Consider the following 27,496-nt stretch of genomic DNA (forward strand, 5'->3'; position numbering starts at 1 on the left):
ACAGGCAAGGGATCCTCAGGAGTAAATAGATAGATGTCTCCTTGGGTATAAGGCTCTCTTTTCTGGAAGCAAAGGGAGCCAAGAGAAGTGGACAAAATGCCAGGCAATTCCTTTGGATAAATCCACTGTGCTGTTCACTGCTGCTGAAACTGCCTTCCCTCATCACTCCAGAGCATGGGTAGGCAAACTAAGGCCCGGTGGCCGGATCCGGCCCAGTTGCCTTCTAAATCTGGCCCGCGGACAGTCTGGGGATCAGTGTGTTTTTGCATGAGTAGAATGTGCCCTTTTACAGTATTTAAAATGCATCTCTGGGTTATTTGTGGGGCCTGCCTGGTGTTTTCACATGAGTAGAATGTGTGCTTTTATTTAAAACGCCTCTCTAGGTTATTTGTGGGGCATAGGAATTCGTTCATCCCCCCCCCAAAAAAATATAATCTGGCCCCCCACAAGGTCTGAGGGACAGTGGTCTGGCCCACAGCTGAAAAAATTTGCTGACCTCTGCTCCAGAGGATGTCACTTCCTTACTTCTTTCATTTATTATTACATTTATACCCCGCCTCTACTCTGTGGTGGTTTAACAGTCACTCCCTCTTCCCAAGGAACTCTGGGAATTGTACCTCTATGAGGGGACTGGGGGTTTCCTCACAACTCTCAGTTCCCTTAACAAACTACACTTCCCAGTATTCTTTGGGGTAAGGGGAGCCACATCTGCTTAAAGTGATACGATGCTGCTTTAGATGTATAGGGAAGTTGGGGCCTAAATGTTATGAGGGAACCATGAGACTGAGAAGGTGATAATTTTGCCTTTTAACCTGCAGTTCCATATCAGATGCTCTTGCATAAGGCTACTCAATTGGACTTGGTCCCAGTATGCGAAATAGATTTGTAGGGCAGCCTTCCTCAACAAGATGCCCCCCAGATTCTTTGGACTACAACTCCCACCAATTGACTACAACTCCCATTCAGCTGATGGGAGTGGTAGTCCAAGCCTTCTGGAGGGCACCTGGTTGGCAAAGCCTGCTGTAGGGTATTTGTTGGCTGGGGGAATGCAACACCTTCAAACTCACTTAAACCTTGTCCTCCTGCTTCTTTTGATGGTGGTTTTTCACAGGCTTGTGGGCCTTCCTCTGGTTTGTCAGTTTTTGTTTCCTGGCCGACCAGTGGCGTGTTTCAAAGAAAGAAAACAACCCATTCAACGAAGGAGCAGATGCCGCCCGAGCAGCCATCACGTTCTCTCTCTTTTCCGTCTTCACCTGGGTGAGTAATACAGGCCCAGACCTGGCTAGCAAGCTATGGATGTCATTCGCAGACAACCCTGTTGTCTCCACCTCCAGTCTTACTAGATGCAATGCAGTTCCCTCATTTCAGGCTCCAGCTCCACCAACTAGGAAGTCACCTTACAAGCCAAAATAATCACTGGCCAGAAAAACAAACAAACGTTGGGCAGTTTCACCGGCCATACATTTAGTTGCCCACATCTCTTTGAAACCTAACAGTCCACAACCACATAGGAAACCCAAAGAAAAGATGTAGCCAGAAACTGCACACCAGGTGCCTCAAGTAACTATGGCAGGGAGGTCATCAGAACATGAGATGAGCCTGCTGGATTTGTGCCCCACAGACCTCCAGGCAGCAGCCCACCTGACAGGAAACTAGCATAGTGACTGCTCCCTACCAGGTGAGCTGCCTCTGGATGAAGGGAGGGGGTTGGTTGCCCTTGACAACTATATGGATAATGCCAAGAGCGAAAGGAGGCCCTCCAGCGGCATCCCAGCCCTTCCCCTCTGCCAGAGAGACCTTAGACACCTTTCCCCTTTTGTTCCACAGGAGTCCTTATTTCAGTTCCAGGGCCTTGCTTATGTTCCTTCACCAGCTCTTTTCTCTCACGCCCACCCACCTCTTCCTTCCTGTTCTCTCCCTACAGGGCATCCTGACCTTTCTGGCCTTTCGGAGACTCGGAGAAATTACTTTTCAGGAAGAATACAACACACTGTTCCCTAGCTCTCCGCCAGTGCTCCCCTAATCCCAGTCCCCATTAAAAATGGGCATATCGGGGAGGAAATTTTGGAGTGAAAGTATTTCTGACTTTCAGTCTCAGGGGCAGGAAGGAAGATAAGAGAGAAAGAGGAATAAAAGATACGCAATTTGTGCAGCTGATGGGGTGAGGAGAGAGGGGGAGAAAGAGAGACCACCAGCACCCCTTGGAATTGTGGAGGGCTTCACCTATCCCCTACCTCTTAAATAGTTCAAAGTACACCTGCGTACTGTTCAGGGTTCCCTCTTTTGTGCCTTCTCTGCTGTGCCTTCTCCCCAAATAACTAATGCCAAATAACAACCATGTGCCTTTCTCTCTGCCTCAGTCCTGTCTTAATATGTTTAACCATGATGGGTCACTGCTGAAATCAAACTTCTGTTTCTCCTCATGTCCTCTTGGCTCTCTCTTCTCCGGGCACAATCTTCAAGCTGACTATGTCACATCCACACCAAGCATTTAAAGCACTCCTATACCACCTTAGCTGTCATGACTTCCCCCAGAGGATCCTGGGAGTTGTGGTTTACCAAGGGCTCTGACCTCACAGACCTACAATTTCTAGCATCCTTAGCAGACTACAGTTCCCAGGATTCTCCATGGCTGTTAAAGTGGAGCAAGCGTGCTTTAAACCTGTGGTGCAGATGTGACCTGTGTCAGAGGGCAGCTGAAGAGCCACAATCCCTGCACCTCCCACACTCTTTGTTTTGCCAAACAGCATTGCACAAACGAAGGTTTAGTGATGGAGCCGGGCCTCTGCACAGCTGCCTTGAATGGCCGTGCGGTTGTGTGTGCGTGTGTAAAATGTCAGTCTTCCTCCGATCCCTAATCCGTAGTCACCCAGGGCAAGTCCTTGGAAAAGTCAGATATCTTTCCCCCCAAGCCACTGCTGCCGTTCCCACGCTGATGCTGCCAAACTGGCTACCCAGCCCTGCACTGAGTCTGCCACCCCCTTTAATGAGCAGGAAATTGGCCTGGGCTGAAGCCCTCAACAAACCTAGGCTTCGTAGAGGCCTTGTGTGCACTAAACAAGCACATCCAATCCCGGAAAGAGGTGCCGCCTTCCGTGTGGTGAATTGGAGCACCCACATTAGTGCTGCCTTGCTTCTGCCAGACTTTTTCATGACGACAGCGAGATACATACAACAGGTTGTGGAAGCAAGCCTTCTGCCAAATCATCTCCCACTGAAATGAGTTCCTCTCCCCAGTTGCTCTCTCTCTGTGGCTTCTTTCCTGAACTTGTACTCTCTCTAGAGTGTGCCAAATCTTCTTCTTGCTGTAGGATGTATTTGCGTTTTAACTTGTTAATTACAGTATGTCTCATGCGCTAAGTTAATGTCTTGTGCACTAACCACTACTAATCCGGCTTCTGTTTGTTTCTCCTCGGTATGCTTCCCTTTCTCTCCCCTCCCCCGCCCCCACCAAATGCTCTTTCCCTTCCGGAAACCTCTCCCGCACTGCCGCATCCTCTCTTAAAGGTGGGCCAGTCGTTCCTGGCATTCCAGCGATACCAGCTTGGCGCCGACTCAGCCCTCTTCTCCCAGGACTACACGGACCCGAGCCAGGAGGCTGGCATGCCTTACGCTCCCTACACAAACGAGGATGACACTATAGATAGCATGGGGACGTACCAACAGGCCCCTTCGGCAGATGCATTTGATGCTGAGGCACAGGGGTACCAAGCCCAGGACTACTGAGAGCCGGTGGAGCCCTCCCCCCTCCCTCCCCCCTGCCCGCTCCCCTCTGCCACCAACAAGACAAGGTGCAAAACAAGACACAGGTGCATCAGAGTCAGAGGGGGCTCTTGGCCGCTCTCCAGCCTTCTGGGGTCTCTGTTTTTATTTCTTGTTTTTTTAAAAAAAACAGGGCGGGTGGGGAGAAGCAACAGCCCTGACACCTCTTCCCCACTTCTGAATTCGCCACCCAAACCAAATTGTTGATTGCAAAGTGTTTTACGGTCCATTCTGCAGCGCAATGTCGCCCTCTCTTTGTAGGAGAAACTGCCAAGGGCAGGAATTCACCCTTTTCTGTAGGGGGGGATGGGGTGGGGGAAGCATGGCTGCAGGGCAGGGGGGGCGGGGAATGACTGGCTGAGGTAGTATCCGAGGTTGACATGTCTGTGTGTGAGTAGTGAGAAGAGAGAACAGGACTTAGACGGGTAGGCAGACCTGGGAGAGTGAGTGAGCATGCAGGCATGCAAGGGCGAGTGATGTGTAAGCTTTGTGTGGTATCAGTGATATCAAATAGGACTGTGATTTGCCCTTTACCTGAAATTTCAAAGATTCACATCCATTCCTTGCCAGAGTTGACAGTATTGAGCTAAAAAAGGATACTCGCTTCGCTAAATTTCACAAACATTTTGACCCCAATAGGAGTACTTGTTTTTTCTAACTGGCTATGTAAAGCTTTCATAACAAGCACGTATTGTGCTTGGGTGCTCGCTCAGCTTGCATTTTTGGAGAAGCCATTGGGAGCACCCAACTGCAGTCTGAGCCTGTGGCAGAGGTATCATACGACTGCATCACTAAGAGCAAAGTGCAGGTCAAAGTTAATCCCAGTTGAAAAAGTACAAAGTGGCTGTGAGCATTTGTTTTGGGTATGAGGCAGCTCTTTCTTCCCAGGAGAGGAATATAATTCCCTACCCATTCCATGTCAAGCTAACACATGGTCTGATGAACTGAAATAATTTGCTTTTGATTTTTTTTTTAATGGAGGAAAAGTGTTGAGAACCTGCAAGGAAGTCTGCAAGGAATTTTTTCCGGCACAACCAAAATCCACAGGAACATGCAGTTTTAAAGGAACATGCAGTTTTAAATGTTACTCCGGCTGTGTCTTATTTATGACTCAACACAGGGTTGGACTAGACTGAAGTGGGATCCCAAATCCAGGGCAGAGGCGATTACATGGAAGAGATTGCCATAGGCTTACATAGTGCAGAGCAAAGTTCAATTGGGAAAATAGCTACCTACAATGGTTTGGAAGATCTTGGCAAAAAGGCTTAGATTATTTGTAATCTGGACACATCAGAGCACTGGCAGAAATGGTTCAATGTGCCAAAATTTCCGGAAAATATTAACCCATCTTCACCGTGTTGTAAATCAAGCTTCCGTTGATCAAAATTACTATAGCTTTGTTGTAGCTCATTAGAAAGCTCCCTGCTTCCAAAGCTGATTTTTGCTCTCGATTTATATGAAATTTGTCCTTCTGTACAAAGTATCGGGGAGAATAAGCCACACCTACAGCTTGATCCAATACACGTTTACTTGGAAATAAGCCTCAGTCAATTCAGGGAGGCTTACTTTTGAAAAAATGTGTCTATTGGATTACATCCTAAAGGTGTTTTTGCACATACACGTAATGATGAACTTCTAAAAAGAGGTGTATCAGAACCTCCCTGCAGACCACATGTAAAGCATCAGTTAACACAGGACCATGTTAAGATGTCATGGTCAGCTGCATTGGACTAGATGATCCTCAGGGTCCCTTCCAACTCTATGATTCTATAATTTACTTGGTGTGCAGTGTAGTAAAGCAGAAATTATTTACTGTAGGGTCTTCCCCAACCTGGAGCCTTCCAGATGTTACGAGCTACACCTCCCAACATCTCTAGCCGACATAGCCAAAGATCAGCAATGATGGATATTCCAAAACATGCAGAGGACTCTAGTCTGGGGAAGGCTACTTTACTACATGTTAACTTGTCATGTAGAAGTACCCTCTGTGACTGCAATCCTTGAAATGAACAACATCATGGAAGAGAAAGAATTAATGGGACTGGCTTGCATGGACACTGGGCTATTCAAGCTTACAACCATGGCAGCCTTTGCCAAGTGGCAAATTTGTCCACTGGACAAATTCCCTAGCTTTCCTGGAATTAAGAGGGAAGCCAATTTAGCTCCAGGGCTGAGCAGACCATCTGTCACCCTGCTATCTTTGTGCTCAAGAAGAATGAAACCAGAGTTTCCATTTGGTGAACACATTGCCATGCTGGGAGAAAAGACGGTTGTGTTAGTAAACTAGAGCCTGAATATTCTAGATTGGGTGAGATAAGTGAAAGTGCCTGCCCTGTGTTATGCTCATCTTCCGTTACCCCTTCATGAGCTAAGCATTCAATAAATGGTTGAGAGAGCTGCAAAGAGAACACACCCCTTGCTTCTAAAAGCATCTGTGGAAGCATATTGACATCGCAGCACTCTCTTATTTCAAATTAATCTATTTGAAATAGTTACAAGCTCTCCCATTCGCTTCTTGTTATTCCTGATCAGATGAATAATCATTCAATCTGTAGATAGCAATGCATTAAAACATTTGGTAGAAAAACCTCCCATAGCTCTTTCTATGTATCTGATCCTTTCAGCATTACCAGAAAAGAAAATGAAAAAAGCTGTCTTGGCCATTTGTGTTTTCACACAAATAGGGAAATACAATGTGAAAAGTGACCCAAAGTGAGTAGGGTGGTGGCATTTGTTTGCTCTAGACTCTCTGCTGCCTTCTGAATCTTAATCTCTTGGTTCCTGATAGCTGGCACTCGGTTCATGTGGCTCTAGCTCAGGCATGTTACATTAAGAGTTTCATGCTTTCAACATCCCAGGAGATAATTTCCTTGCTGGTCAGCTGGAAGACTTAGTGAGCTAAGGACTCTATAGTTAGGATGAGATCTATGGATTTCTACACCAGAACATCACAAACCAAGGCACTACATGGGCCCTGTAAATGTTTTAGTCTGCTCTGGGTGATTGCTTGCCAGTGGAGTATATTAATGCAACAAGAAGTAGGCAATCTTGTTAAAAGAATGTTTTATATGTGCTCAGAGCCACAGTGGCTGCATAAAATCATCTGTGGAACATAATTAGCAAACACCAACTAGTTCCAAACTTATTAATCATCCATTTGTAGAAATGCCTGCCTGCTTCTAGTTGCATCATCATGCCCCAGTGACAAGCATTTTCCCAGAGCCAGTCTAAAGAAAACAGTTTTGCAGTTGACTGGTAAGAAATATATCCTAGAGGAAGGCACACAACAGGCCTGAAGAACATTTTGATTGTAGCATTACAATGTAGAGATCAGGAACAGAGCACTACCTGTCAGGAATGCAGGGAGTGCATAGCTCTGAGCCCAGAATGAAGAATCAGTGCTCACCTGAATATGCCACACTAGTTCCAATACTACATAGTCCTTCTCCTATGTAAAGAGAAGCCTGCTTTGGGTCTTCCCATTGCTGAAAGCATCAGATGCAGTCACCTGTATTTTATGAAGCTCCCACAATCTTGGTATTTAACGTATGTGTAGTTGGCCTTGCCAACATGACAGGAATAGGTTGGTTTGACCAATTTGTAGTCGATTCTCTAAGCTGATGCCCTCCAGGTGTTTTCGACGCAGTGCTGGCTGCGGCTGATGGGAGTTGTAATCCAAAATACCTGAAGGATACCAAGTTGGAAAAGGCTGCCATACATTTTTTAAAAATGTAAGCGAAGAACAGTGTTTGGAGTAGATGTCATTTGGCCACTGTTTCACTTTGCCAGGACCCAGCTAGGAAAAAGATAACTGAAAAAGACACAGCTGTGGCATCAAGAGAGAAGCCTTCCTTTAAATAGCATGTTGTTATTTAAATTGAGAAGACATGGGACCTCTCTCAAGGGATGCAATGGGAAGGAGCCAGTGTAGTGACAATGGGTCTTCCTCTGGTGTGTGGTTTGCATGTTGGTGTGAGTGTGGGTGTGTGGAATTGCCTCTAGATCCCCTGTTGGTACCTCCTTTCTAGAGATCCACTAAATACTGTGTGTGGCTAGAAGCCGGCAGGGAGTGAGACAAGGGGTATAATAGCCTGTTACTCATAAAGCACAAAGAGGAACAAAGTCTCTCGCTTTATGGTCCCAAGAGAAAGCAATATTGTACAGGGCTTGAGGGAGGGGAAAATGTTCTCCATCCCAGAGTTCCTCTTCTATTGGGATGGCCTAATATTTAGGCTTGCGGGTGGGTGGGTATTTTACTGAGTGGGTTTCTTTATAACTGTGGTCAAGGAGAGGTCTTTTCTTCACTCTCCCCCTGGAGGGAAAGAGAGAAACATGGGATTGGAGGGTAGGGAGGGGGGAGGAACCCAGTGTTGCAGCAAAGTTTTATGGGAGTCCATTGCATGCTTTTCACGTGGGGGTGGAAGGGGAGATGGTCCATTTTTCAACATCTGTTCCGTTAGCAGATTTATAAATGGGTTTTGCCTTGGGGAATAGACAAAGACTGTGTTAAACTACATACGTAAAAACTGAATCCTAACTTGTGCAATGGGGATTGTTTTTACATCTCCTTCCCTGTCACATATGGATAGATTCCTAAGACCAAACAGAAATGCTTTTCCTGGTTATGCACAACACACTCACAAAACTACGAGAATACCCTGCACATAACTCTGGTGGAACATGTCAAGTTCAGGGGGTCCCAGTCCAAGAAGAAAGCATGTGAGGCCATGGATTGCAGTTAGTGCTGGCACACCTGTAGAATTGTTGTCACCATGTGTGATAAAACTTTCACATGGAAAGAAAACTAGGTTCTACTCCTGTCCTGGCCAATGGCCCATCTTGGCCTTTTCTCCTTGCTCTTTGATGGTTCCCAGTTAGTATTTGTTGGTATATTTTCTGTTTTATCTGATTGGTGCAAGAACAGTTGTTTTGGGTGTGTTCACAGCAGTTTTAATTGCACAAAGAGTGTCCATATAGCCAGAAAATGTGTGTGACGATACTGGTTATCATGCTGTGCAAGCCCGTCTGGGCATCCTTCAGTGGGCCAGGCATTCCATGCATCTGAGGAGATAATTCTGGAAACCCAGAAATTGCACTCCAGCGATTGGTATTTGATTATGCTGCTGGAATACCTTTGTATCCTGTGAAGCTACAGTCTAGCACTGTGTTGCACATAAATATTTGCCATATATGATTACTGCAAACCATTTCATAGTTTATAGAGCAACTGAATTATACCAGTCTTTCCCTCAGTCAACACGTCAAGTGTGAAGGACCAATGAGCATCACTTGCACATAGCGGACATGCAGGGAGCTGGGATCAAGTGTTGCTTCCTGATACATCCCCGTGTGTGTGTGTGTGTGTTACCAACACATACCTGCCTTTCACACTTTGTGTTTCCCATGGGAAACTCTTGACATAATCTGCTGAGTCAAATGTGAAGCAGTTCTAAATTGATGTTATTAAAAACCCATTCTCATTGTGCTTGGATACTGCATGATGCTTCTGTAGTGTGACTACAGCTTTGAGTTACTCAGACTCATGGAATGTAAGCCATGCACACAGAGAGAAATATTGTTAAGCACATGAGACATCTCCCTGTCAAAACAGTACTGTCAACCAGGGCCGTCCAACTTCTGACCCACCAATCCAAATGTGGCCCACCACCAGCCCGGTAGTGCGCCCTTCAGGTGTTTTGGGTCCCAAGCGGGCATCAAAACCAAGAGTGTTTATTGAACCTACTGGCTTGAGATCTGTGTTTACTGGTTGATGAGTTGGAAGTTCTGTGTGTCTACTGTAGTCTTGTATGTGCCCCACACACCCATCTCTAGATAGAGGACCTTCTGATGCACCAATATCCAAGAGTGCAAACCAGCTCGGTGTCATTCCAGTTCCTTAGCCAATGCAGCAAAAATAAGGTCTCCTTTTAGCTCCAGGTAGGCATATGAACTTACTTCATTCACTTCTCACACATCTTGGGAATAATGGAAGAGAGACTCGCTATTTGATGCTGCCAGTCCCCCATAGCTTCACATACACGTGGGCAGAACCTCGTATGCCTAGACAGGCAGTCTGGTCTTAGGAATCTAAACTGGAACATATTTGAAAATACGAAATCATAGACCTCAGTTCATTTTGCCTCATGCGACGCACACAAAGACTTGTTCTGACATTCTCGTTGCTCCTGGGGCATTTGATAACATCGTGGGGTCTCTACAGCCCTCATCTACAGCATTACTGCCTCTGTATAGTATATATATTATATATGTATAATATAAAACTATGCATATGTATATGCATACATATGTGACAATGAAAGGGTGGCCTGCTCCATACAGGATCTACAAAACGTCTGGTGAACTACAAGCCCTACCCCAACTGGCCCATTTTTTCCTCCAGTATGTCTCCCTCAACTAACATAAACCCTGGCACCTGTGTTTACGACGTCCTGTATATTTGTGGTTAAAAAAAGTGAAGGTGGTAACTACTGGTGTGTCTTATCAATAAAGTTATTACATTCAAAAACAATTGTAATGGTGGTGTTACGATTTCTTCCCCCTGGGTTTAAACGTTACATTGATCATTTATATCTGCATTTGAAAACCTTGTACAGTGTGTTTTTCCACACATCTGCACCATATAATTAAAGCACTGGTTCACCACTTGTAACGGTTGTGTTTCCACTGCCCACCCCCACATTCTTGGAAACTATAGTTTGTTAAGGGAGCTGGGAGTTTCTTAATTCTTGCCACTGGATTTCCCATTGAAAGAGCTTGTCCAGTGAAGAACTTGCTCTCAGAGAGCCATTCTTAGCATAAGTAGACAGCATTGGGTTAGTCAATATGGTTTCCTCCAGATGACATTGGACTCCAACCCCCATCATCCCTAACCATTGGTCATGCAGAAAGGGGCTGGTGGGAGTTGAAGTCCAATAACATCTGGACAGCACCATGTGGGCTCCCTTGACTGATGATCTGACTCAGTGGAAGACAAGTGCATATGAAGTTGAGCAGTATCAAATACTTATGTACCCACTTTAACAGCTGCTGAAGGAAAGACTTGGTTAGGTCTGGAACAGGAGGAAGTATTGAAAAGTGACCCTCTGAGTACGTGCAAAGTGGATTTCTCTTAACTCTGGAGCAGATTCACACTATACATTTAAAGCATATTATTTCCTCCCAAGAATCCTGGACACTCTAGTTTGTTAAGGGTGCTGGAAATGGTAGGTCTGTGAGGGGGAACTTCAGTTCCCAGAATTCTTTGGAGGAAGTCACAAGCTTTAAATGTGTGTTGAATATGCTTTAAATATAGAGTGTTGATCTGCCCAACAACTCATACTCGGCTGGTATAAACAGATTTGAGTGCCACCTACCCCTTTCTAAAAATTAGCCATGAGTTAAGGCTATGTAATGAGTAGTCTTCCCATATAGCCTATGGTTGCTGCTGATTAATGCCGCTAGCAGTGACATTAAGATGTCCTGTACATACCTATTTTGGGAATTAGCTACATTGAACTCGGTGGGAGTTTGAATAAGCATGCAAAAGATCAGGCCACACTTCTGCCCGTTTGTTTCTGACTGCTGGCTGGCTGTTTCCAGGCATAATTCATAGTGCTCATGCTAAATGATTCAGGCCCCAAATATCTGAGAGACAGCTTCCTTCTGTGCATTGCCTTCAGGTGTTAAAATCAGTGGAAGGGGCCCACTTGGTAGATCCACTACCCCCAGAAGTTCAGAAAGTGGTGGCCCAGGAAAGGGCATCGTTCTCTGTGGCAACCCCTGTTTGCTCCCCACAGAGGTGCTTCTGGTGCCTTCACTGCACAGCTTTCAGGGAATGCTGAGGTAACATGTCTTTACCCTGGCCTTTGATGTGTGTTTTCTGAACCCACCTTATTCCTGTGACTAATTTGTTCTAACTGTTTTTAATATTGAAGGGCAGGCAATAAGTTTATTTATTTAGGTATTTATTTTATATAATCTCCCTCTCTACAGTTGCTTAGCAGTAAGCCCTATTTACATCAGTAGGGCTTGGTTCTGAGTACACCACCTTAGGGTCATGCTGCATAGGACACAGGTAACCATGGTAGCTTCAGAGTAGCGTAGGCTTCGCCAGCTCAAAACTTTTTGATCTCCCAGTAGGTGACACTTATATAACCCAAGTGAAGTAGCTGAGTGCAATAAACTTTATATGAACCATGGGTTTGCACAAGAACAATTTCTCAATTCCAGGCTTCATTGTACTGGATGCTTCTGAGTTCATTGTGTATGGCTGGAACTGCCTCATAGATCACCTGCCTGTATCACCACTGTCTGCTCCTTAAACCTACCTTTTTCCATGAAGACCATGAGACACACAGAGAGAGAGCTCCCATGCCCTACGGATTCTGTTGTCAAGTCTAATTATCCATCATCGAAATAAGCTTATATTCTTCCTCTGCTTCCATCTTCCTCCTGTATCAAATGTTAAGATTGTAAGCTCCTCAGGGCAGGGACACTCTGCAGTAGTGCCACACATATTGATGGTGCATAGGCGGAGCTACAGCACAGCCTGTCACTTCACCACTGATGACGTCCACCACAAGTATGGGACAGACTTGTACAGCCACAACAGCTCAGTGCATGCAAAAGATTCAAGATTATGCCTTTGCTACGTTCAGGGTCACAACCAGTCACTGCACACTGAGCCAGTGGTCTGATTCGTTATAAGGCAACTTTCTTTGTTTTCGGGTGTGTGTGTGTGTGTAATTAAGATGCCAAAGGCAACTGGCACATTGCTGCCCACTGCACCCTTCCATCACCATCGAGAGCCTCTCTGCCCCCTAGCCCACCCCCTTCCAAGAACGGCTTGGAGAAGTGGTTGTTGCTATTCAACGGCGGTCTTTCTGCCACCTCCGGGATCACAGATGCCTCCCTTTGGAATACTAGCTGCTGGGGAGGAGCAGCAGGATGCGGAAATGGAGCTCACGTCCTGGCTTCCCAAGAGGCGCCTGTTTGGCCAGGGTGGGAAATAGGATGCTCAGCTAGGGGGCCCTTTGGTCCGATCCAGCAGGGTCCCTCTTATGTTCTGTCCGGAATACGCGTACAACCCACCCGCCGCGTCCCCTGGAATGCCTGCAATTTCATTTTTTGACCTGACACAGAACAACTTCCAGCAAGCAGGGAAGAAGATGGGAGAGTCAGTCGCCTGCGATGCCTCCCTCCGTCCTCCTGGGGGCGCTGTGACCGGACTTTTTGTGTTTTGTTTTTTAAAGGCGCGACGCTACGCTTCCTGTCCACCCGACGGACGCTCTCGCCGCTTCCTCTCGCTTGCTCCTCCTCTCCCTTGCCAGGGGAAGGGCGGAGGTTGATGTTGCTTCTGCGTAAAGATGGCGGCGGCGAGGAGGAGTCTCCTGCAGAGCGTGAGCAGCCGAGCCTGTTTAGGGGGGCGCTATGGGCGGGAGCTCTCCGGGGCCAAGGGGAGGGTTCGGGGCCCCTGGGCTCCCCTCTCGAGGATGCGGCTCCCGTCTTGGGAGCACAAGGCGAGGGTGGCAGCCTGGGAGCGAGAGAGGGAGGGTGCGAGAGGTGGGTTCGTGTATCTGTGCAAAGCAGGCATGGGGAGCCTGTGGCCCTCCAGGTGTTTTGGGACTCCAGTTCCCATCAGACCCAGCCAAAATGCCCCATGGAGAGGTATGGTGGGAGCTGGAGTCAACCAGCCTGTGGAGGGCCAGGTGCAAAGAAAGAGGCGTGTTGCTCTCCTGCCAGAGCCAAAGAAAAACAGGGCGCCTTGTGCCTTTAATAACGAGATCAAGGGAAGGTATTTGGGACAGGTGCAGCTCACAACGGGAGCATTGAAAAAAAGCTGCACTTGTCAGTCACTCTCTGCAACACGGTGATATAAGTTCTGCTGTCCTCTGCTTCTGGTTAACCGGCTCCAGGGATGGGAGACTATGACCCTCCAGAAGTTGTTGGACTCCCATCACCCCCTCCATCCCCAGTGCCAGCATGGCCCATGATGGGAGCTGTGGTCTCCACAAAATGGGCGAGGCAGGAGGACAGGTTTTCTGTCCCTCTCCTGTTCCCTCTACCATCATCATTAGCACCACTAGCTGCAGAGAGTGTAGGACGGGTGTAAGGATGCCAGTGCCAAACTCCTAAAGGGTTTGTTGAGTTGCATGGAAGAAGTAATTTCTTCAGAGGCTGCTGCTTCTCCAGTTGCCATACCGTGATGGAGAAAAGCTGCCCCTGGGAAAATTTTCTCAGCCTGGGGTTTGAGATGTGTGTCAGGGGAAAAACACCGATGTAAGTCAGAAGTTAATGGTCCCCAGATAGGAAGTCTGTGGTTGTAATTATTTGTCAATATGTATCTGGGAAGAGCAGAGAGGTGGTTTCCTCAATTCCTGATGTTTTGATCAGCCGAAGATGGTCTCTTTGAGGGGAATAAGATCCTCCTTTCCTCAATTTTTTGTGGTAGGGAAAGGAGGGCATAATAGAAGAATTGAAATCAAAGTGTGATGCCCACAAGATGTGCTTATTTAGTACTCCTGGTCCTCACCATTCCCATATGCTTTGCTCAAGTCCCCTTGCCTGTGACTTCTCATCTGTCTATACTCCAGAAAAGGATCACAGTAGGGTTCCTGAGGACTGCATGGGGTACCCCAGCATATCTGTGCACTGGTGCCTGTCCAACTTTGTACCAGCTTTTCAGAGCCCCTCTTTCAAATTTGTGGATTAATGCTAAAATATTGACCCTAAAGCAAAAGTATGTGCGACTGTGTGTCTCTTGAATGTACAGAGAGAATTGTGCAGGTGTTTCCAACCCAACCCAGTGTGGCCCACCAAACTGAATGCATTCATCAGCTACGTATGGCAGTCTGTCAGAACCTAGATCAGGGACCCCAAATTTATGTTCACTGCCGTCCCTACAGGGTTTAGTTGGACGTTGGAGAGCCAATCAACTAAGGAGATTTTCTCCTTCCCAATAGATGTAGGGAGGAAAGCAGGGACACATTCATTGGCTTGGTAGATAGAAGACTGACATGTACCTTGGCAAGCAGTTTGTGAGTCTCATGGCTAGATCTTTTGGGCTTAGTGGGCCTTGGAAAACAGTGTTTCTCAAATCTCTGGTGAGCCACAGTACAAGGTGGGATGTGTTCATTTAGTGGGGTGTGCAGACCTTTTTCAGATGTTGGCTTTCCTCAGCAAATCATAGTCTTTCCATGGATGAGCAGCATAATGACATGCCAAATATCCACATGCGAGCAGGAAATTGGGCCACTCTGCATCCCAATCACTGCTGGTCCAAAGGTACTAAAAAGATTAGTATGTAGAGAGAGTAACGGTTGTGCAAAATCAGTGACAGTAGCTCCAAACCCATGCAAAACAGGTACCTCTTGTACAAAATTCTTCCTATGATTCTATCTGGATGACCCCTTATAGTCCCATAGTTCTGTAGAAGGACAGTGATGTCACTTCTTCCTCAGACCATGTATAAGTACAGAGGGATGGTACAAGTTCCCTACTGCGGGGGTGGGGGACCTTTGGCCCTCCAGATGTTGCTGAACTACAGCTCCCATAAGCCTTGACTATTGGTTGTGCTGGTCAGGGTTGAAGGGAGATGTCGTTCAGCAATATCTGGAAGGCCAAAGGTTCCCCACCCCTGCTGTACTGGGAAAGGAATGTTACCCTTTCCCCTTGCAGAGAGAGCTGGTTTACATCCCCCCGCTGCTCTGTAAACAAGAGTTGTGGCGTCCTGAAAGGCAGCTGTTTAGAAGGCACAAGGAAAGTGTTCAGAAATATGTACCAAAATAATCCGAATTATGCTCAGAGAAGCATTTATGTGGCAAGAAGGCTTTACTTCTCTAGTTGCAGTCATTAAAATGCATCAAACGTATCTGGCTTTGATCTGCAGAACCAGCTATGTATCTGAAATATGTTTCACATATCTTTTGGAACCTAATGCTAGATGAATTTTGTGTGTGCTTAATTTGTGGGGAGAGGTATGAGTGAAGGAAGACAAGGAAGCTGGGTTAGCAAAGAAGTAGCAGGAGGAGAAGTGTGGGCAGGTAAAATAAAGTATATAACTGAATAAAAAAGAAAGGCAACAAAGGGATCAGCTGCAAGTGGGAAAGGGGACTCAATAAGAGTTTGTCAGCTATCTTAAAGTAGCACCCTAATTGGGAGGCTAACTCTTCAGCTGATGTATAGTCATTATCCTTGTGGCTTTTGCTGGAAGAAGTTCATTGGGGCTTCTTTCTTACTCTGTTATTCAGGAGCAGCAACCAAGTTGGACAGATGACTTGCCTCTTTGCCAGGTCTCCGGTGTGGGTTCAGCTCCTAACCGTTCCTATACCACAGATGGAAAGGGGACAGAAATTCACCCCTTAGAGGATAACTGGCTGAAATTCAGGTAAGCAGCCTGTAGATTTGGGTGGAGCAGGGCAACAGAAATAATGGCATTCATTCAACAAGCCCACTTTAACCCAGCAATATTTTTTGTAGGGGACGCCAAACTCCCATCAGCCCCAGTTAGTATGACCAATTTGGCAATGATGATGAGAGGTGTATTTCTGCAACACCTGCAGGGCATCACATTAGAAACTGCTAATTTATTGAATGACCTGTGGGCCAGGTTTTTACTCCCAAACCACAGGCTGAATGCCATGCCTTTAATCGTCCCTTTCCATCCTGACCCTCTTTGGCAGGAGTGAAAATGACTGCTACCTCTATGGGGTCTTCAATGGTTATGATGGCAACCGGATCACCAATTTTGTGGGAGAAAGACTCTCCGCAGAGCTCCTGTTGGGCCAGCTGAATGCAGACCATGATGATGCTGATGTGCGCAGAATACTGCTGCAGGTAATGGAGTTTTTTCTTTGGAAAAAATCAGTCATAAATTGGTACTTGTTGTTGTAATTAAAAGCTCCTGAGTGGTTTGTAAAACATGCAAAGTTTTGATGTTTTATGCAGGGAGAAATAAGTTTGGGAGATTCTGTGCAGTTAGCAGTTCAAAGCTTCTGTTCTAATACATAATTTTGTGTTGCCTACCTTCTGGGCCTCCTCAGGCTTTTGATGTGGTGGAAAGGAGTTTCCTAGAGTCCATTGATGATGCACTAGCAGAGAAGGCCAGCCTCCAGTCCCAGCTGCCAGAGGTAACTTCTCTTCCTAGCCTTAAGGAAACATCATTGAATTCAGGAAGCGGTAACAGTTCATTTTCTTCTTGGAAGGACCTTGGAGCCTGCTGAACGAATTTGAAAGTGTGTGTTGGGAGGCAGGTGGCAGCAAAACAGGCTTACTCCCGTTTGCGGCATTTGATGTTTCAAACTCCCACCTTCATTGGTGCTTTTTGAAGAATTGGTGGTGGTCTCAGAAACACTTAATGGCAGAGAGGTTAAAATTGGGACCTGCCAGAGTTGATGTGGCTCCTGCAGTCTGGGGTGAGAAACAGTCAGTGCAGTGACCTCATCTGTTCATTTTGCACAATAGGCACTAAACTGCATCCTTGTACTGCTCGCTGAATAATACAGAAGGGATACCACTCCTTTGGTTTCCTGGTTTCAAAATCACTAAAGTGAATTTCAGTCCCCACTTCACCTATAAAGCGTGCCTGTATGGCGAGAAAAAAATCCTTTCACAACCCTGATGAAAGTATTTTAAGGAGTGGCTGATCTATGTTGAATGAAATACGCTCTGTATTATTTAAGAGCAGGCATAGACAAACTCCGGCCCTCCAGATGTTTGGGACTACAATTCCCATCATCCCTAGCTAACAGAACCAGTGGTCAGGGGTGATGGGAATTGTAGTCCCAAACATCTGGAGGGCCGCAGTTTGCCAATGCCTGTTTAAGAGTAATCTGCCTAGAGCCTGTCATGACACTGTACAGCTGTTTTAATGTGAAAATGACAGACTCCTGTAGTCCCTTAAAGACTACTGCATTTGTTATGAGACCAGCTTTTGTAGACTAGTGCCCGGTTCACCAGATGCCTGAAGCTGGCAGGTATCTATACACCTGGGTGGAGGTGTGCAAAAAGTGGGATCAAATGTTTTGGGTATGTCTAGAGAAGGCTTCAGAAATGCTGCACTGATAAATTTTTACACAGGCTTCCACAACCCTGTATTCTAGGGGGTGCCCCATCACCAGTTGCCTTCCCAGTACCAGAAAATCATGGAACGGCTGAAGGCTGTAGAAAAGGAGATCTCTGGAGGGGCCATGGCTATTGTGGCAGTCATCCTCAACAACAAGCTCTACATCGCCAATGTAGGTGTGTTCCTCTTCAATGCCGTTTTTTATTTGGGCACTTCCTGGTCACAGCACTGAAGGATGAAGAGTTAGAGCAGTTGCAGTTGGGTTACTTTATCCTCTTTGTACAAGAGTAATGCTTCACTGACATCCTTACAGAGCCACTAAACCTAGTTGCCTGGGTAAATACAACCGGGAAGGCAGGAGAGATGAGATGTTGGCATTGACAAGCACTGCTTCCAGGTTTTGCTGGAGAGGGGTAGTACTGGGTTGCACTTAATAAGCGTATGTATTTCCTCAGGTGCCTCACTTGTCCCCCTTTCCACCTTTGCAAAATGCACTCCTTCTCCACAGGAACAAACAGGGCACTCTTGTGCAAATCTACAGTAGACGGGTTGCAAGTGACACAACTCAACATGGACCACACCACAGAGAATGACGATGAGCTCTTCCGCTTTTCACAGCTGGGTGAGTGTTGCGTTCCTGGAGCAGCAGAGAAGTAAGTCTGGGAGAGGATGGGCCTTGGTGAGCCAACAGAGTAGGGGTGGCTTTAGCTGTGGCCCTCCAGGTGTTATTGGGCCAGAACTTGCATCATTCGCAGCCAGTGTGGTCAAGGGTCAATGAAGATGGTTGGTGCCATGGGCCATGGGTTCCATGCAATAGTTCCATTGCAACCGTGCAATAGAGAAAAGGCTGCCAGAGAGGAGACTTTTGTGGTTATTTCCCCACTTCTGTGGCACATCACTATCATTGGTGGCTTTTGTGTTTAAAAGTGTTTAAATGACCAAGTTACAGTGTTAATGCCGCCTCTTCCCCATAACAGGGAATACATGCTGGATATCAGAAATGATCAATAACTGAGGGATGAGGTAGCTTTCTTACTTTTTCCTCATACTGAATCTGGGTGGGGAATTGAGTTGGAGAACAAATAATAAAAATAAAAACTGACAAACAATATACAAAAATTTCAAAATTATATAAATAGATGTAATCAGCAACTAAACAATTCTGTTGTAAGATAAACAAGCAAAACTACAGCAACAAATGTTAATATTTCCAATTTAACTAACTTTCTAGGTAAAAACAAACAAAAAATCTGTACAAATTAAACAGCCAATGCTTTTACCAACAGTTCCCACCCCATTTTTTACTTGCAACAGCCCACTGACTCCATCTCTACCTCTGACACAAGGAGGGCCCCAAACTGTGGCTTTTGAGTAACTTAACCTCTTTTAGCGCAGGCTGTCCAAACCACCCTGGCTTTCATGCTGAGCTGAGTGGTATGTACTGTTGCCCACAAGCATTGATTGCAAAAAAAACCAAACCCCTCCCATGCCTTATCCACTGTAGCAACAGTTATGGGTTGTTGCGCATTAACTGCCCCCTAGAGGGCGAGCTGCTAATAATTGGTGCATGCTTCAAAATAGGACAGTGGCTTACTCGCTGCCCTAATCAAGTTTTTTACTCTTCAAAATACTTGGCCACCTGCACCAGTTTTTTCACCAAACAGTTATGAGACCAGCTCTGTTGGAATCCTTGTCCAAACTGAAATCCTCTTGAGGCCCATAATGCAGTAGGGGCTCGTCAAGGAGAGCCCTCCAGACTTTCTTCTCTTCACCATTGCAGCCAACTTGCACACCTGCATCACACTCTAGTGGAGCTGTGAATGTTACTGCTTTCTTGCCTGCTTATTGGCTTTCTGCAGCAGCAGCTGGTGATAACTGGTGATGATTTGCAAAACTCACTGTAACGGGGGGGGGGGGGGGGGCTGTCTTGCCCATGTTCCCTCCCAAACCTAGAGCCAGCACTGCAGCAGACTCTTCTGGCACCTTAAAAACTAACGAGTTTTTAATAGCATAAGCTTTCATGAACTAGATTCCACTTTGTCAGATGCAGGACATGTAATCCTCTGTTGACATGGGTGTAGGAAAATAAAATTATATAATTATTATTACTTTTACATGAAATCTACCTGTGGACTGAGGGTAACTCATCCTGCACTGTATTCCCAAAGAAAGCTTAAGCCAAGATGGTGGTTGATACTGAATCATTCTCATAGCGAGTTCAGTTATGAGTCCAGTGCCTATTAAAGAAACTGAGATTCTTTCTTCCAAGGAAGAGCTGTGACACAAGTAGAGTTGAGTGCAGTGGGGATTCATCTGGCTGGCTGTCTAATTCTGTTTTCACCAAGTGTAAAAGATCTCAGGCTGCATCAAAGCACCCTGACCACTTCTGAATGCATGTGCAGACTTCCTTTCTTGTGTGAATATATTACAGATGAAAAGCTCCTCGCTGTCCTCCATTCCTTAGTTGAGTTTATTCTGTCTTCCCTTGTTCATCTGCTTTTTGTTCAGTCAAAATGCCTGTTTAGCTGGGGGTGAAGTGGGCTTCCTCTTCTTGCCTTGGAATGTAACTATAGGACACATTTTGGATCTGCCCTGAAGTCAGTGAGCTGATTCTTTATCTGCAGGTTTGGATGCAGCAAAAATAAAACAAGTAGGAACCATATGCGGGCAGGAGAGTACCCGGCGCATCGGGGATTATAAAGTCAAATATGGCTATAGTGATATTGAACTGCTGAGGTGAGGCAAGACCCAATACTTGGTCTTACTTTCCTTTCCTGTCTTTGCTTTTGAAGACATAGCTGTCTCTGACACTCTGTCCAGTACTAACTTAGTTCTTCTCCCTTTGCAGTGCTGCGAAATCTAAGCCAATCATAGCAGAGCCTGAAATCCACGGAGGGCACCCACTCGATGGAGTCACGGGCTTTCTGGTTCTGATGTCAGAAGGGCTCTACAAAGCTCTGGAAGCAGCTCATGGGCCTGGGCAAGCCAATCAGGTAAGAGTGCCAGGGCAGCTTTAAATTGACCTTGGAATCCTGTGCAGGTCTTCAGGTTGACTCTGTCTGCACAGCGTACATAGATGCACCCATTATTAGATTTCAAATTTGCCCCAGAGTGTTTTTGCTCTCTGGGCTCATAGTCCCCTCTGGGTAGCCCTAGGCTACAGAGATGAGCAAGGCTCATAGTTATAAGTACATAAAATCCGTTGTGCGGGAGAAGGCCAGAGAGGTGAAGAGGATTCCTAGGGACAACTTTTTTCAGGGAAGTGAAATCACGTTCCTGCAGAAAATGTTCCCTCTACTTTCCATCCCTGCTGCCCCAGCCAGTGGCTCTGCCAGGGAGGAATAAGGAGTAGGTTCTGGTCTGCCTGCTACATCTATTGAACATTGATTCAATAGCTGAACTATGGGATTCCCTCCTATAGGAGTCAGTGACAGACACCAACTTGGAAGGCTTCAAAGAGGTTTAGACAAATTTATGGAGGAAGATAAGGCTGTCAATAACTACTAGCCACAGAGGCTACGTTCTGCCCCCACAGTTGGAGGCTGGATGCCTCTGGATGCCAGTTGCTGGAAATCACAGGTGGGGAGAACGTTTTGGACTTCCCGTAGGCATCTGATTGGCCACCTTGAGAATCCTGGGCTTTAGGCCTGATCCAACACCTGATCTTCCGTTCTTATCCTTACATTTAAGTCCACCATAAAAAACTGCAGGCTTCTCCTTTCCTCCACTTCCAGTTGCAGGACAGGGAACGGAGGAGACAAGAGAAGGTAGTATTTATTTAATGCTGCTTTAACCTCCCCCCAAATAAGCAAATGTAAAAGTTGCAACCCACAAGGGTGGACGTGAAAGCCGCCTGTAGGAATGCAATGAATGCCTTCACCATTTAAACACAATGCATCTTTCAAGTAGTCGAAGAAAGGCACCCTAGAGGGTGACGTGTTGCAGCCTTTCCCCTAAGGCTGATTACTTGGGTGCCCTTCAGATGTTCTCCCAGCTGTTTAGGAGATGCTTATCCATCAGAAGCTTCCAAGCAGCTTCTGTGAGAATGTTTGAAGGGCCCATGCGCATGGGCAGGGCCACATTGCATGGTTCTTTCCCATGGAATAAGTCAGCACAGACTTGCTCCACCTGGTAAGATGCCACTTCCGTGGCTGACATCTGCCCCAGTCAACCGGGAGGTTGGGTCCTTTAAACATTAGCCCAGCTGCGCAGGGCCTGCTTCTGTACATGGCTGGGAGAATATCTGAAGCAGCAGCTCCAGTTTCCCCACCCCTGACAACTCTTTCTCTTTCTAGGAGATTGCAGCCATGATTGCCACAGAGTTTGCCAAACAAAGCTCACTGGATTCCGTGGCTCAAGCAGTCGTGGATCGAGTGAAGCGCATTCACTGTGACACATACGCCAGTGGTGGGGAACGGTCCAAGTTCTGTGCTCGGCATGAGGACATGTCGCTGCTGGTGAGGAATTTTGGGTACCCGCTGGGTGAGATGAGCCAGCCCACACTGACTCCGACGCAAGGTATGGGGGAGCTCAGTGTGCTTGTATGGGAGAGGGCGCAAGGCAGATCAAAACTGTTCTGCCCAACTGTGTGTGTGACAGATAGATAGGCAGACAGGTGTGCCTGCATTTATGGTGAGCTTGTGGGTGCTGTATTTGTAGTCTCTCTCACTGTGTGTGTGTGTGTGTGTGTGTGTATGGATGCTTGGGTACATTGGCCGTGCTCTTTATTTGCATGTGGCCCTTGGGGATGACTGAGCATTAATGAGTCAGAAAAGATTCATCATCCTTGTCTTGGAGAGTGATCTTTGCCCATGGTGTCCCAGGAAATTCTTCCCACTTGTAGAGGGACAGAGGTATGGGGTTTTCTGAGAATCTTGGCCTTCCTAGTGCTTACAATGTTTTATTCTGCATGTTCAGGAGGTCGAGTTTATCCTGTGTCGGTGCCGTACTCCAGTGCCCAGAACACAAGCAAGACCAGCGTTACGCTATCCCTTGTCATGCCATCCCAGGGTCAGATGGTCAATGGCGCCCACAGTAGCTCCACGTTGGATGAAGCCACGCCCACCCTCACAAAGTAAGTGCCCCTTGCTCAGACCAGCTGTCCTTTTGCCCTCCTTTTTGCTGGAGGCAACATTCCACTTCCTCTGTTAGCTGCTTCTTAGGCCTAGCAGTGGAGGCCTACTAGCCGTTTCACTTTTAAACCCGTATGATAGGGGCAGGCAATCTGTGGTCCAATGGCCTAATCTCAGAAACCCTCTTTAGATGATGAACAAGAGTGTTCTGTCCCTCCCCCTTGAAAACATAACCAGGTCATTCATATCGGACAAAGCTCAGCTAAGAACAAGCTGCTGCCTTTTAGCTGCTTCCCAGAGAAAGAGTGGGTTGCCTGGTTGTTGCCCAGAAAAATAGAGCGATGGTACTGCTCTTGGCTGATCTTAAGTGTTGCCTCCTTTGGCTGTTCAGGGATAGGGACAAAAATATGAGCATGCAAAAAAAAAAAAAAAAGGACCCACCCTGTATAGTTGTAGAATGAAAAATCAAATCTATTAGCAGTATTTGCTGAAAGTTCCTCTTCATCATTATAAAAAAGCAGAAGTGGCTTGGATAAGAAAGGAGAAACTTCTCTGTGTTACACAGAGGTGCAAGATGAGAGGCTTTTATTAATAGACTGTATATGCATTTACATTTTTAATGCCCTCTTCACACTTAAAGACGTTTCCAGTGGGTGCCTCAAGCCTGCATTTTGCAGGTTTGTGTACTGATACAGGTGCTCACATCAGGCAACCGGGATTGTCTGTGATGCTCTGTGACAGTCAACCTGGGCCCTCCCCATGATGTCGGACTGCAACTCCCATCAGCTCCAGCCAGCATGGCTAAAGATCAGGGATGATGGGAGTTGTAGTCCAACATCATCTGGAGGGCTGCAGATTCCCCAGAGTTGAGGGGAGAGGCCTTAGGTTGCATTTGCTGTGTCATTTGTGCTGACTGAAGGTTGCTTCTCTTTCTCTTTCCCTCCCTGCAGTCAAAGCCCAACAGTGACCCTCCAGTCTACCAACACTCACACCCAGAGTAGTAGCTCCAGCTCAGATGGGGGCCTCTTCCGTTCTCGCCCTTCCCACTCCCTCCAGCCGGATGAAGATGGGCGTGTGGAGCCCTACGTGGACTTTGCAGAATTCTACCGCCTCTGGAACATGGACCACAGTGAGCAGGGAGCACTTACTGTGCAATAATGCGCCGAGACCAATCCCTCCGAACCCCTGTCAGGTGGGGGGGAAATGGAGCCTGGCAAGGCAGGAACAGTTCACCGCCTGACAGCCCACCTTCTGCCATTAAGGAATGAGGTCAATGCTGGGACTGGTCGCTCATAGCATTTGTTTCTCATCAACTTGTCAGGGCATGTTAACACGTCCCTTTTCTAAAGGTCCCTTCCACTGTGAAACCTTGTGGGCATTAGAGAGGGTTGTGACCAACCTCTCCTGTACCTCCAGTATTACAGACAGTTGCTCTGTTGCGGAGAAGATGACAACTCAGATGTCTGGCAGGAGAGGTACTTTGTGTGCATATAAGCTGCTGCTGGAGATTTAGGTGTGCCTCATGATACTGATGTGTTAAGTCGATGAAGGATACCTCTGTTCTGCAGAATAAATGGTAACTTATAGCAAATGCTCTGGCCAGTTATGTGATGTTAGTTTAAGAAATGGTATTAACCTCAGCTACCTTAGTTTTTAGTTGCCTTTGGGGCCCAAGACCTAGATGGAACAGGGTGGGCAGACACACACACACACACACACACACATGCACACACACAAAAACACAGACAGAAACACAGACAGCTCCTCTAATTCATCATCTACAGGTGATCCAAATGTCATTTGCAGTTGTTAGAAACGAAGGTGGGGATGTTGTCTTCTGTTTTGGTATCCAAGATGCCACAGCCACTGTTAAATGCTTCCTTTTGTATCCAAGATCACAGTCAGGTGAAACAGGCAACATTAGAAAGATTTGGAGCCAGATCTAACCTCTCTGCCTCTTATCTGGGTGTTCAGAAGATTCTCCTGACTTGCTTAGAAGGAGTGGCATGTTTTTCCCCATCATCATATACAGGTTTTGGAAATGCTTTGTTGCTCTCAGACGGTCATCATGTAAGAATTCCTTCTGGGAAAGCAGCTTAGCAGACCCACCATGCATGCATGCTAACAGGAAAAACGGCAACAGAAGACTACTGTTGTAGACTTCATGGCACCAAGTACCCTGGGCTCCTCTTGAAGAAAGAGCAGGATATAAATTTCATTATAAATAAAACAGTTTTAATTTTTTCTTAGAATTTCTAAACTACTGTTAATTTTCTTTGCTGGTTCTATTCTGGTTTGTTTTACAAGGTATTTGTTTTTTTAAAAAGAATCTTAGATTTTCATTATTCTTTGCGTTTTACAGTTCTTACCTTTACTGCAGAGGTGCCTAGCCTGCACCCCTTCAGATGCCATCAATTGACCCCACGAGCCACAGCCAGCATGACCAAGGGTTAGGGATGATGGGAATTGTAGTCCAGCAACATCTGGAGAGATCCAGGTTTCCTACACCTCCTTTACTGTAACTGCCCAGAGAACTTTTGTTACTGGGTGATGTGGAAGTGTTGCAAAAAAAAGCTACATTTAACTGCAACAAAACCCAAACCAACTGTGTGCATCCCGCAGAAAGGTGAGGCCAGAAGGAGAAAGCGCCAGGAGGTGGCACTAGCAAAATATGCTGAAGCTGGATTCGATGCAGTTTACAGGAAGGCTGGAGGTTGCTTTAGCAACACCTGCCTGGAACACGGGAGAGTGGGCGTTCTTGGACTGGGATCAGGAATATTCTGATAAGCAGCACGTGCTGCAGGGTCAGGATCACACGAGTGGGCTGGACTCCCACATTGTGGCAACATGCCCTCAGTGCCTGCGTGGGTGGCAGTTCCTGCGAGTGGCAAATACGGACGCAGTTGGCTGCACCTTACTAAACTTGGACTAGCCCCAACACTTTGGCTCACGGCCTCTGACTGCTTTCGCTGACTCAGTCCTGGTGAGAAATCCGCTCCACTGCCTCTCCTGAATGGGACAGGGACAGCTGGGTGGAGCCAAGAATCCCTTTGCGAATTCTTTGGAACCCAAGGGGGGAAGTGGGCTTGAGCAATGTGCTGAAGCAAGCAGGGTTCCAAACAGCAAAGCAGTGAGGGCTGAGCCCATGGATTGACCCACCGTCAGATTGAGCCATCTTGGTGTGACCCTCAGGGTCAAATCAAAAGGTGAATTGTTAAGGAGGAGGGTTGTGCAACTTGGGGTTTGCTATAATTAAAAAGCTAAGCCGTAACCAAGGCTAAACTGCTTAACCTGTTGCATTTCCAAGGTGCTGCCTGTGCAGTCTCTCCACTCTCAGAGACTAGAAATGGGCATTGCATTAACTGAAAATTTAGGGGTGCACCTCTTGAAGGACGGCAGAGCAAGTGCTTGTTCATGGATGCACAGACTGTAGATTCAGTTTCAGCACATGACAATCAAGCCACCTCACCCCAGGAAAGTTTTCTAGCTGTCTAATGTCACTGAAGGCCCTACAATGCTATGCTAAGCCCTAAAGTTCCAGATTATGAACCACCTTTGTTGATGAATTGGACAGACAGATAGAAGCTAAAACAGAAGAATGTGAGAAGAGGCCCAAAGGCCTACCTACTTCAGTGTCCTGTTCTCACAATGGGCAACCAGAGGCCTAGATGGAACCCACAAGTAGGGCATGTTGCATTCAGTCTGCTGTGTTCCTTGGACGGATATGGTACATTACAGAAATTCCCAGGCAGAGAATTTGCTGCTGGGATCCACCAGCTGCCACTGTGTGGCCCTTTAGATCAGGAGGCAGTGGTGGAAAGCTCCCACAGACACCATTGGGGGTGTTCCTCCCATTGCAAACAGCAGGCATGGAAGGGGAGATTTCAATCGAGACTCCCATGGGTACAATTATTATAGCTCCCCTCCCTTCCTGCCATTGTCCAGATTTGATTTGGCCCCTTTCAAAATAAAGCAACTGCAAGGGTAGACTATGACAAATGTCAAGTTTAAGGCTTAATTCCAGTTTGGATATGCATTTGCTGGGTGGCCTTCCCTGAGCCATCTTATTTATGGTTCTACATCAATAAGAAGGCATAGGGACGGCACAGATGAGTCACTCAATTGCCTTAAAGGTAAACTATACAACGACTGCAAAGCATTAAAAAAAAAACTGAGACAGAAATGGTTAATGAACATGACAGATTATCTGTGTTTAGCAACTTAAATATTCTACTTCCTCAAACTTCTAGGTCGCTTTCCAGAACTTGCATATTTATTCACTTCCTTGCTTACTCTCTCTGTTTAGCACATGCCCCATAAAAATTGTTCCTAGGATGATGTACAGACATAAAAGAATAAAATAAAAGCACAGTTCTGCAGGAATGACCCAAGTGACTAACAGAGAATCCTGGAGTTATTTCTGTCTTCTGTGCTATGACCAATCACCTTGTTGCCCAGCTGGACAAGTCCCTCCCACCCGCTTCTAAGTACAGAGGAACATGTTTTACCAAATTAGCATTTTGCCTAGTCTTCATCTGCATACTTTTCTACCACAATTTCTGCTCACCCTGATGATGGGCTACAGATTTCTGTAAAAAAT

At 46.5% G+C, this 27,496-nt stretch overlaps 1 protein-coding gene across 8 annotated transcripts in view; it reads left to right on the plus strand.

Annotated features, from left to right (window-relative positions):
• Window positions 1-24,487, plus strand: part of LOC308457493 (TGF-beta-activated kinase 1 and MAP3K7-binding protein 1) — a 52,759-nt gene extending 28,272 nt beyond the window's left edge. For 5 of the 8 annotated variants that reach the window (XM_080971375.1, XM_080971376.1, XM_080971377.1 and 2 more), the window contains 11 exons: window positions 1,112-1,257; window positions 16,011-16,147; window positions 16,443-16,596; window positions 16,803-16,889; window positions 17,862-18,000; window positions 18,333-18,446; window positions 20,449-20,560; window positions 20,673-20,817; window positions 22,120-22,342; window positions 22,742-22,898; window positions 23,847-24,487. In XM_080971375.1, coding sequence (XP_080827501.1) covers window positions 1,112-1,257; window positions 16,011-16,147; window positions 16,443-16,596; window positions 16,803-16,889; window positions 17,862-18,000; window positions 18,333-18,446; window positions 20,449-20,560; window positions 20,673-20,817; window positions 22,120-22,342; window positions 22,742-22,898; window positions 23,847-24,054 — 1,622 coding nt within the window. In that variant the 3' untranslated portion in view covers window positions 24,055-24,487. Of the gene's footprint in view, window positions 1-1,111; window positions 1,258-1,924; window positions 2,063-3,507; window positions 3,895-13,026; window positions 13,161-16,010; window positions 16,148-16,442; window positions 16,597-16,802; window positions 16,890-17,861; window positions 18,001-18,332; window positions 18,447-20,448; window positions 20,561-20,672; window positions 20,818-22,119; window positions 22,343-22,741; window positions 22,899-23,846 lie in introns of those variants that run through there. The other 3 variants (XM_080971378.1, XM_080971379.1, XM_080971380.1) reach the window with 3 other exon arrangements.
• Window positions 24,488-27,496: the final 3,009 nt, after the last annotated feature.

This window comes from Podarcis pityusensis (assembly GCF_964106645.2).
Source record: "Podarcis pityusensis genome assembly, chromosome: 10".
NCBI lineage: Eukaryota > Metazoa > Chordata > Lepidosauria > Squamata > Lacertidae > Podarcis > Podarcis pityusensis.